The 11,760-nt window shown below is 39.1% G+C and overlaps 1 protein-coding gene across 1 annotated transcript; it reads left to right on the plus strand.

Annotated features, from left to right (window-relative positions):
* Window positions 1-898: 898 nt before the first annotated feature.
* On the plus strand, window positions 899-7,250 carry LOC107732248 (ceruloplasmin-like). Its single transcript, XM_016543528.1, has 13 exons — window positions 899-1,090; window positions 1,481-1,725; window positions 1,805-2,017; window positions 2,879-3,052; window positions 3,237-3,506; window positions 3,776-3,926; window positions 4,340-4,479; window positions 4,568-4,696; window positions 4,771-4,877; window positions 5,940-6,159; window positions 6,480-6,619; window positions 6,706-6,868; window positions 7,100-7,250. Exons 1-13 carry the CDS (start codon window positions 933-935, stop codon window positions 7,138-7,140), a joined length of 2,151 nt encoding a protein of 716 aa, XP_016399014.1. The 5' UTR covers window positions 899-932; the 3' UTR covers window positions 7,141-7,250.
* The last annotated feature ends 4,510 nt before the right edge of the window (window positions 7,251-11,760 follow it).

Raw genomic sequence — 11,760 nt, forward strand, 5'->3', positions numbered from 1 at the left:
TGTGCACTCAGAAAACCGTATATCAGAAGTTTAAACTCATATGGTTTAAAACTCATGATTTCAGCGCGATAAACATGATAATCAGAACCAAAACAGATGTTTTTAGCAGATACCAGCTGTAAAGGCCCAGCTCTATTCTGGAAAAGGAGGCAGGGAGCAGCAGCTCATTTGCATTTAAAGACACAGGCCCAAAAAACAGCGTGTTTCTGCTTCCACTCAAAATAGGCATTTTCAAAATGATATAATAAATGATCTGTGGAGTATTTTGAGCTGAAACTTCACAGACACATTCTGGGGACACCAGAGACTTATATTACATATTGCAAAAAGGGGCATACTATGTCACCTTTAAAGCATTTCAACTGCTGAGTAGTCAAGTCCCAATAGACAAACATTTCTCAACTCAACATGAGACAAATACCCCAAACCCTATTGATTTTTACGTAATGCATACAAGTTGGGGTTTTCTGGTCAGCAGTGTTTTCCACGTCAATCATACACAAACACACTCAAGAAATGGGGTGACTACTTTTCTTTACAAATCTTATCCAGTTCATATAATATTTTGTTTGCTTGGCTGGTATTGTATCTATAAATTGTCCAACCAAGACAACATAATGTCTCAAAATGAATTCAAAGCATCCCAATGGGCGATATTACACTGACTCAGGCACAAGCTTTATCAGACAGATGGTTGATGATTGCCAACAAAACTGACACAGGGTTTTCTGACAGACAGGAGTTTCCTAGAGTTCATCGGGTCACATACTGCCAGTAAATTCATGTATTTTCCAGACCGCCCAGCTGTGTGTCTGTCTAAGTCAACTTGCCCTCTCCAGGTCTGTTGTGATTGGCTGACTGCTGTCACCCTTCATCATTTAAAGAGGTGAAGCATCTGCTCCATTTTGATAGTCAAATCCCAGGGATCCAAAATGAAGGGGCTGCAGTGGATGCTGCTCGGGGTTTTGTGTTGTGCTGGAATCGTGTCTTCTATCACAAGGGAATATTTTTTGGCCATTAAAGAGATTCAGTGGGATTATGCTCCTAGTGGTATAAATCTGATTCAGAACAAAACCATAAAAGAAGATGAGTGAGTACAAACACTGTACAAAACTGAGTTATGAGTTGCGAGAAATTAGCTTATAACATTTTAGTAAACATTTATTCATTTTAAATGCACTCTAGTTGCTATTTAGAACTGATTATTGTACTTCTTTGGAACTTTAATGACAATTTCACTTGTATATTGCTCCTGCCTATTATTACATTTTTTTTTAATTTGCCATACATTGAAAATGAATGATTTCAACAATGAAGATGAATGAGCTCCAGTTGCTTTGTTTCTGCAGATATTTTAGTTGTCAGTGCGAATGCAGCTTTAGAGTCTGGATCTTCAACAAACCCTTAACCCTAAGTAATAAAGTTATTACTTCAGTGCATGTAAAAACTAAATGGAAAATTATGTTTTGGTGTTTGACAGAGAAGCACGGGTGTTTCTGGAGAGGGGAGAGCAACGGATCGGGCGAGTGTATAAGAAAGCAGTGTACCTGCAATATACTGACGCCACCTACAGGCAGGAGATAGAAAAACCCAAGTGGCTGGGCTACCTCGGACCCCTCATTAGTGCAGAAGAAGATGACGTAGTTATTGTGCACCTGAAGAACATGGCCAAACGAGCGTACTCCATCCATGCACACGGCCTCAGTTACAACAAGTCTAATGAAGGTGATGTCAAATAAGTGTTTGGATTCCTTTGATAACATACTCTTGCTCACAAATTGTTTATCATGGGATTTCTCTCCAGGAGCACTATATCCCGACTCGTCAGAAAAGGTGGAGAAAGCTGATGATTCAGTGGCCCCTGAAAAGTCGTTCACCTATATTTGGACCCTATCAGCTTCCCATACTCCTGGAAAAGATGACACTAACTGCCTGACCAGAATATACCACTCGCATGTTAACGCCCCCAAAGACATCGCCTCAGGTCTCATTGGACCTCTCGTTATATGTAAAAAAGGTACAAACCTTTCTCTTCACTTCAAGGTTCAAATGCCAGGATCTCTCAGTAATGTTGTGGGTTCAAATACAAGCAACTTTAATATGGATATAGGCCTATATTTTATATGTGACGAGTTATTTTCCATCTCATGTCAGTAAACACAGTGATTTTCATATGATACACAAAGAATTTACAGCAGTGACAAATAACTGGAAATTCATCCACTTAAAAATGTAGTTCCACTTCAAATATGATTATTTAGACAGGTTTACACCTTAAATAAACACAAATAAGAATAATTAATGCGAAAAAGAAGAATTCATTAATTAATGCAATAATGTATGGGTTTAAAATAGAAATAGATTTAGAAATAGATTAGTATTTTGCAGACAAGCTTTTCGTTTATGCTTTTAAATCCATAAAGTGCCTGGCCACTGAGGGAAAAAACTGAGGGAGGAGTCAAAAGTTGACTGATTTTTTGTCAATATAGATCTGATATGTGTCAATATTTGTCACTAATAGATCCGAAACTTTCTGTTAAGACTTGAAAAAAGTTGTAAAGAGTACAATAAGTTACGCAATGAGCATTTGAACAATGAGCATTTGAACAGACTTTTCAATCAGGGTTTCAGGAACCTAGCCCATTTAACAAAAAACTTAAGATAAGTCTATGCTAAACATCTGGCTAGCTGCTACAGAAGTGACAATTTGGAATGCAAATGATGACTCAAATGATTATGTACTTTAAAATTATTGATACAAATTCATATAAAAAAGTTGACCGCCATGAAAGTCATTGTATACTGTAATTAACACACTTCAAGCTCTGATATAGTCCACTAACAATGAATGATTCTGTGTTGTTTGTGCAATTCTCAGGCTCTCTAGATGTGCATGGGGACAAGACAGCTGACTATCTTTACGCCCTCATGTTCACGGTGTCTGACGAGAACCTCAGCTGGTACCTGGATGAAAATATCAAGACCTACTGCTCAGCTCCTGCCAAAGTCAACAAGGACGATGAAGGCTTCCAGGAAAGCAATAAAATGCACTGTGAGTTTAGTAATACTGTCCTAGAATAATGTCTCAATGATGAACAGGCCATCAGATCAAACCCTGTTCTAGGCACATTTTATGAATTAGCTAGAATACTAGTATACTGTAGAGTATATCCTACGTACTACTATTTATTAAAAATAGTCTGAAATCTCAACTTCCTTTCTGAACTTTATTGTAGCTATCAACGGATATGTCTACGGCAACCTGCCGGACCTCAGTATGTGCATGGGCAATAAGATCCACTGGCACTTGTTTGGGATGGGGAACGAGGTGGACCTCCACTCAGCCTTCTTCCACGGACAGATCCTGACAGACAAACGGCACCATGTTGACACCGTCAGTCTGTTCCCGGCTACTTTTGTTAATGTAGAGATGGTGGCAGATAATCCCGGCCAGTGGCTCCTCAGCTGCCAGGTCAATGATCATCTGGAAGGTACAGAAAGGCCAGATCTGAGAATATAAATGCAAAAATTCTGCATTGTTATAATTGCTGTGTTGCATTTAATGACATTCTTCCCCACTTTTAGCTGGCATGCAAGCCATTTTTGAGATTAAGAAGTGTTTCCCAAATGTGCATAAACCCAGACCGTTTGGAGAAGTGAGACAGTATTACATTGCCGCTGAGGAAATCATTTGGGATTATGGGCCAACGGGGATAAACCAGTACTCAGGGAAGAAACTTGCTGATGACAGGTACAAATAAGCTATCTGAGAGACATAACACCGTGGAGAAGTGCCGCTTCTGGAACCGTCAGTCTGAGACGATGCTACACCAGAAGAAGTATTACATCGCTGCAGTTGAGATGGACTGGGACTATTCACCCACCCGCACATGGGAGGAACAGATGTACCATAGTCTGAAAGACAGGTATTCCAAGTCCTTCACCAGAACTCATGAATCCCATTTGTAAAAATACACGAAGATCACCAGTGGTAGTTTGCATTATTGATGCCAAACGTGGTTTATATGCCAAGCATCAACTTACAGATGTGGATGAGATTTGAGATTTATGGTGAAAGGCAAGATTATCAGCGAATAAATGCATCGGTGACACCAAACCCTGGTTTCAATGGTTCTTGAGTGAGTTGTGACATAATGTGTCCAACTAAGTTTTAAGTGTAGCTTAGTTTGTTGTGTAGTGTAGTTTTGGTCTAAATTCAATATACACAGACTATTCAGGTAATATCTATGAAAAGAGAATTGGTGTGTGTGTGTGTGTGTGTGTGTTTGTGTTTGTATTACACGCAAGTTCTAAATCGTATTTATTTTGATAAATTCAGTCCAGGCAATGAATTCCTCAAAAAAGAAGGCAAATTCATTGGTTCAAAATATAAGAAGGTGCTGTACAGAGAGTACACTGATGACACCTTTACCAAACCCAAGGAAAGATCTGCTGATATGGAACACTTGGGAATTATGGGTACATATTTATAAAATATGCTGTACATTGATGGTTGACTATAATTTGGTGTATATGTTTGTTAACCTTCAAAATATGCTCATCTCAGGACCCATGATCCACGGTAAAGTGGGAGAAAAAGTGAAGATTGTGTTTAAGAACATGGCTAAGAGGCCGTACTCCATACACGCCCATGGCGTTAAAACTGACAGTCCTCAGGTGGCCCTGACACGTCCAGGTAAGATCTGACAGTTGAATATTAGACAGTTCATATTGTTTATTAAGTCTAAATGCATGTATTGTTTACTCAAGGTGAAACTCAGACCTATACCTGGTACCTCCCAAAGAATTCTGGGCCGACAGAAGAGCAGGAGGAATGCAGTGTTGGAGTGTATTACTCCACCGTAGATGTTATCAAGGTACCTTTCTCACCAAGTGAAACTAGATCATGGGACCTTGCTCAAAACAAGTGTGATGTTTCCTAAAACCTAATGATCTTGCTTTCCGTCTTATGGCAATTCATAGCTATTTTACCTTTTGGCAAATTTATATAAATTCATATTATCTCATTTGTACATTTTCATCTTATATGTAGGGTATGGCACTTGAGTGGTTCAAATTCTTTCTTTTTAATAGGACGTTTTCAGTCCATTTTGGTCAACATTACTCTAAAACGGCCCCATTGTCTAGTGGAGTTCCACAAGGATCCATTCTCGGCCCAGTCTTGTTTTCATTATATATGTTACCCTTAGGTTCTATATTAAAATTGAAAGTGCATTTACTTGAATTAGAGTTTGGTTCTGCAGACTAATTAGCAAGAGGCTTTTTTATAAGATTTGTTGTTGTTGGTCATTGTTTGTCTGAAAGTTAATACTGTGTCATTTTTATTCAACAAAAATTTAGAGAAAACAAACAAACCATGGCTTTACTACAACTAAAACCAAAATAACATGGTTACTACAGTTAAACCATGGTAACCACAAATTAATCATGGGTTTGCTACACTAACCATAGATTAACCATGGTATTTGTAGTAAATCTGTGGTTATACAAATGGTAATCAATGTGCCAAAAAACTTTTTTTTATTTGATGGGGTTGTGTGTAGTATCCTGAAATTAAAACTCTGCCTTCGAAGTGCAAAGGAGACTTCAGTCACAGTTGTTTTCAACAGAGTTTGACGTTAGCATATTGCTAAGCTAAAAGCATGATAGCTGAGAGTACACAAAATATAAAACGGGCCAGTTTAAATGAACTGAATGCATTTGTTTTACTTTTTTCGGTAGTATATGAAATGTAGTTCATCAACATTTCTCTTGACTCGTCCACCATTTTGGATAATTTATTTTCATTGAAATGCATTCAGTGCAAATGTGACGCTGACTTAGAATTTGGTCCAAAGAAGGTGTCTTAGAAGGCAACACACATATCTGTAGAAGTTTTGGAAAGCAGCCAGAGTCTATCTGATTGTCTTCTCATTCAGGACATGTACAGTGGCTTGATCGGTCCGCTGGTCATCTGCAAGAAGAGCCTGGCACGTACACTGGGGCTGAAGAAAGAGATAGAGGAGTTCGCTCTGCTCTTCGTGGTCTTTGATGAGAATGAATCTTGGTATCTGGATGACAACATAAAAGCTCATGTTAAAAACCCTCCCAATGCACTTAAGGAGGATGAAGAGTTTATCGAAAGCAACAAGATGCATGGTGAGTTCAATGTCTCTGGGCTGCATAGTTTTGGTCATGGTTTTTGAGGACAAGGACATGTCAGACAGTTAGTAAGACTGCATTTTAATTCTCAAATAATTGAGAACTTCTCATAGAGTGGTTCTAGCACTTTTAGTACTGTTAAACACACCCTGTAAAATGTCCTTTCTTAATTAAAATATCATTGCCTCAGCATTAAAATATAAGCAACATTCCTGTTATTATTATTCACCAAAAGCTCTAGTGTAAAATGGCCAAAATGTTAAGATAGGCCTGATGTGTTGATGATAAACTAGTGGTTATTCCGTTATTCATCACAGGAATCAATGGTTTAGTCTACGGCAATCTTAAAGGCCTGAACATGAAGGTTGGAGATAAAGTGTACTGGTATCTGATGGGAATGGGAAACGAGGTGGACATACACACTGCACACTTCCACGGCCATAGCTTTGACTACAAGGTCATCCATCCATCCCACTCACATTTTCACACATGTAAAAAAATCTTCTAGAGCATCAGTGTGATGACCATGGGCTTTTCCCGCAGGTCAGCGGCACACATCGAGCAGACGTGTTTGATCTGTTCCCCGGGACGTTCCAGACAGTCACCATGCGTCCGCTGTATTCTGGCACCTGGCTCCTACATTGTCACGTCACCGACCACATCCAGGCCGGAATGGAGACCACATACACCGTAGTCGAGAAAGATGGTGAGTTGCCACGTTTATGAGATTTAGTAATTGGATGTACAAGAAAGAATAACATGTTTTACTACCCTGTTATGCAAAGCTTACACTCCAGCTCTTTAATACATAAAGTGAGAGCGGGGCATGTTGTCACATGCAAGCCCAGTTACACAAATGTTTGTTTCGTGATTTATTAAATGGGCATACTTTACCAACTACACAAACTAAATAATGTAATTTTCTTTATTTTTTTAGGAAAAAGGAGGGGCTTCCTGGGTTTGTTTGGTAGTGGTTGAAATTCCATATGCCTGTAAAAGGAAGTTTGTGTTAATTCTTGCCCATGATTTTTCTAAATAAACACTTGTAGTTATTTGAATTACTTGGTGTTTGCGAAAGAGCAGAAAAACAGTCCTGTCTTGCTTAAAAATACTACTGAAATCAACATGGCATTCAAAATTATTTTACTTCATAACCTTCACCATCTAATCAAATTAAAGAAGTCTTTTTTTTCTTTTTTGCACAATAAGATCAGGAAAGAAGACATTAAATAGGGTTGACTCAGTAAGAAAATAGTAAAAGAAAGACATGAATTTTGTTACTGTAGCTTTAAAATATAACAAATATACACAGTATACGATAATGTTTACAAAACGAGCTACACATAAGATTCTGTATTTGAATATAATTTAATAAAAAAACTAAAAAGGACACTTTATAATGTTCATTCTGAGAAATCAGATGAAATGAGATGACAGCTGCATTATGGGTAATGTGCACACAAATATTTGACAAACATTCAAACAAAAACAGTACAAGCCTAACAATCGAAAAATAGATCAAAATCATTTATATATATATATATATATATATATCAGAATGTATTTTGTAGGCTGTATTTGTCAGAATATATTTTGTAGTTTATATTTGTTCTGATAATAAGGAGAGTACTTTTTTGTTTTTTGTTTTTTTAAGTAAACTTATAACATTCCAGACTATATTAATGATTGTAACACGTACTTCTGATCAGTTCATGCTCACTATTCAACTATTTTTTTGACTATCACTATTCTAAGCAGCAGTAGTGTTGATTCACTGATTGTCTAAAATAAATGCTAAATATCATGAGATTTCATTGGCTGCGTTCGAGTAGATGTGGCAGGAAGAAACGAGCCGTTCCATCATCCGGCAGCGAGTCCAGGAACTCCTTGAAACAACCAGAGTTTCTGTGAAAGAAAAAAGACAACGTTTCCACGAGCAGCCAAATTCATCCAGTTGTGTTCTGACATACAGAAGCATAAAACGACTGCTACCTTTGAGCGCTGAGAGGAGGATGGTGTTGTCATTTCCTGTTGCTCTTGTCCTGTCCCAGACCTCAGGGAAAAGCTTCTGCCACCACAGAGACTGGAGAGAGAGCGGCCGGCGAAGAGAAACGATTAACAGAGACACCATTTATTGTGTCACGTCACCTCTGATTCCAAACCCTTCCAAAGATTTGCATTTATGTTAGGACATTGAGAATGCAGTGCACAAATTGAGCATGTGTAGCTAGAAGCCTTATGCCTTATCACTGGAGCGGTTAAGTGTATTACCAGTTTGTCGTTCTATAGCTCATGGTTGGTGTAGCTGATGATGGCCTGCAGACATCGGTCTAGGAGTCTGTCGATGGATGTCTCGTGTTTGGTGGCACAGAGCACCAAAGCTAAATTAGGCATAAAGATAGTCTGCATTTTCTTATTTAGATGTGTCTGCCAAGGCAAAAATAAATATTGCTTGTAGATACACACTATATACTGCCAAAAGTATTGGGACACCCCCTTCTAATGAACAGGGTTGACTACTTTAGTAATTTCCATGAGTGCAAATCTGAATGTTTAAGCATATAATGATATTCTAGGGAATATCCAATTTTACAGCAACAGTTTGGACAGGACCCTTTTTTAACATGACAATGCCTCTGTGTATAAGGCAAGGTTCAAAAAGTAATGATTGACTCAGTCAGTGTGGAAGAACTTGGGTAAATACAGAGCACAAATTCTGAGTATGGGTCACCATACTTGGCTACACGTCATGTCACTTTCACTTTTTATATAGATTCTGTCATATTTCTCACTGTAAAGTTTGACTTGACTAGACTTAACTAAAATCTAGCAACCCCCTTAAACCCCCCAGAATGTCCTAGTGTCCTGTGAGGTTTTCAATGGTTTAGATGCCATGGACCCCTAAGTACAAATATTATTTAGAAATATCTGAGGGTATATATTGTCATGTATAAAGTCAAAATGTATACTGTCAAAAAATAATATTATAAATGTGCAAAACATTAGTTGAAAAATATTTAATTATGTGTATTATTTAATTGAATCATATTTAATTACACTATTACATTTTTTTCTACTCACTAGTACTGTTTTTCTACATTACGTAGTGTTGTAAGATATATAATTTAAATCACTTATTATTTATGTATTATTTTGATCAAATGCTTTATTTTAGTCCCTTTTTATTATCTATTAATTTTTACATTTGTTTCATGATTTTTCTCTAAACTTTTCAACAGACCCCCCAGCAATCAGTTGCTGCCCCCTGGTGGTCACTGGACCCCAGTTAGAAACCCCTGCCCTAGCAAACACCCACAACACTCCAGTAATCACCTAGAAACAAGCACTCTCAACACCTGCTGTGTTAGGGTGCATTATCTCGCTCAGCAGTTTTGAGGGCTTTGACGCCGGAGCAATCTCTGCGCATGATACGGTCGATATAGACGGACGTGAGACGAAACAGCAGCTCCTGGATGATGGATTCATGAGTGGATACTACTAACAGAGCCTCCCAGAAATCCACCAGACTGCTGTCAGCCTCCACGCCATCCTTACACAGCTCCTGAGAGAGAATAGTAGTTATTTATTGTATTGCCAAGTCAGCATCTAAGGCTAGTTACATAAACACTAAATAAAGTTTTTTTTTTTTAAATTAACATTATAATAAAAATCTAAAACCTTTTCTGGTAAAAAAAAAACAAAAAACAAAAAAAGTGTATGGAAGCCCATTTCCACCACTGCAAAAAAATACTGACTCGTAGTGTCAGTGTATATTATATTACACTGTATATAAACAGTATATATATGCTGCTTTAAAAGCAAAGCATGCTCAATCACACCAAATGTTGATTTCATTTAGTTAATAGAAGTTAAAGGGGTCATATGATGCTGCTAAAAAGAACATTATTTTGTGTATTTGGTGTAATGAAATGTGTTTATGCGGTTTAAAGTTCAAAAAACACATTATTTTCCACATACTGTACATTATTGTTTCTTCTCTATGCCCCGCCTTTTTGAAACGCGTCGATTTTTACAAAACTCATCGGTCTGAAAAAGCGAGGTGTGCTGTGATTGGCTAGCTATTCAGTGCGTTGTGATTGGCCGAATACCTCAAGCGTGAGACGGAAATGTTACGCCCCTCACATACTGTTGATGCCGTGTCCAGCCGGAGCGACGAGGCATAAACATTAAAACCCATTACAAACTAGGCATTTGTTGCATCCAGTGGGGACATAATTACTGATTATAATGACTTATACTGTCTTTTTACGCGTTGCGTTGCATTGCGCCGCGTAAACATAAAACTCTGTCTGCATTTGTGATCGGAGAAATGACAAACAACAAGTGCTACTCTACTGCCCAAAACTCGCGTTTGAATCATCAGTGGCAACGAAAAACACAGCGGCCTAGCGTGAGGGGAAGCCCTGGCTTAGCGTGCACTGAGGCCGGGATAGAGTGAGCTGAGGCGGCGGGGTCGAGAACGGCGCGCCCGGGCTGAACTCCGCTTCGTCCACGTTGAAAGTTGATGTATTCCCTCAGCGACCAGCACAGATCAGCTCTGGGCATGACGAAGCGGATATCGTCCTCTTTTGGAAGACCAAACAAAGTAGTTTCGCTTTCACAACGAAGCACACAGCGTCTTCAGGACATGGCTGCAGCGTCAACAATATTACAGCGAGAATTAAAGTTACGCCTTCTTTCTTTGCGTGAACATTTGGGCGGCGTTATGCAAATCTTCCCAGATCGTGACGTAGGTATGTGGGGGCGTGTTAGAACGAGCCGTTTTAGGTAGGCGTGGTTAACTCTTAACTTTTATAAAGAATATCTCTTTGGTTTTGAGACTTTAGTGTTTGCAACTTTACAGATCTTCTTTATGCATATTAAGAGCTTGTAACACTCCAAAGAGAAAGGAAACATTTAAATCGCATCATATGACCCCTTTAATTGATAAAGGAAATCTATTTATGACATTATTATAATTTTTACACAAGTGCCTAAAGCTTAACAGCACTGTAGCTTTGCAGGAAGGTTTCTTGAAGCATCTTGGGGACGTCTCCACAGTTCTTCTGGATTGAGTCTGTCTCAGTTTGTTCTGTTTCTTGATGTCAATACAGACAGACCACCATTTTATACTCCAAAGCTTGATGTTTCGGAGCTGCGACTGACCCACGGCGCTGTGGTGGACGAGGAGCACGGAGCCCATGCAACTGAAGCGGCAGATGTACGCCTCGACCTTACAGCCGCCGGTGGAGTGCAGAATTCTGACCCCCGCCAGATTATTACCCACCTAGTATTGGTAGGTTTAGAGTTAGGTGTGGGGGAGGGGTTAGGATTAGGGGTGGGGTTGGGATTAGGCAATCAGGTAGCAATTTCAACGAGGGGGGGAATAATTTGGCAGGGAGTCGAAAATGGGCACAACACCGGCGCTCACCACGAACAGCGCCCTGCAGCCGCAGCACACCAGCGCTATGGCGTTCCGATGGGATCTTTAATATGACATTGTAACATGCACTCAATGTCTCAATGAAAGTGACGTCTGCGTCTGTCGAACGTGACATCTGTGTCTGTCGAACGCGACGTCTGCATCTGCCACATTAC

Source organism: Sinocyclocheilus rhinocerous, unplaced genomic scaffold, assembly GCF_001515625.1.
Source record: "Sinocyclocheilus rhinocerous isolate Xijiao unplaced genomic scaffold, SAMN03320098_v1.1 scaffold909, whole genome shotgun sequence".
In the NCBI taxonomy this organism is placed as follows: Eukaryota; Metazoa; Chordata; class Actinopteri; order Cypriniformes; family Cyprinidae; genus Sinocyclocheilus; species Sinocyclocheilus rhinocerous.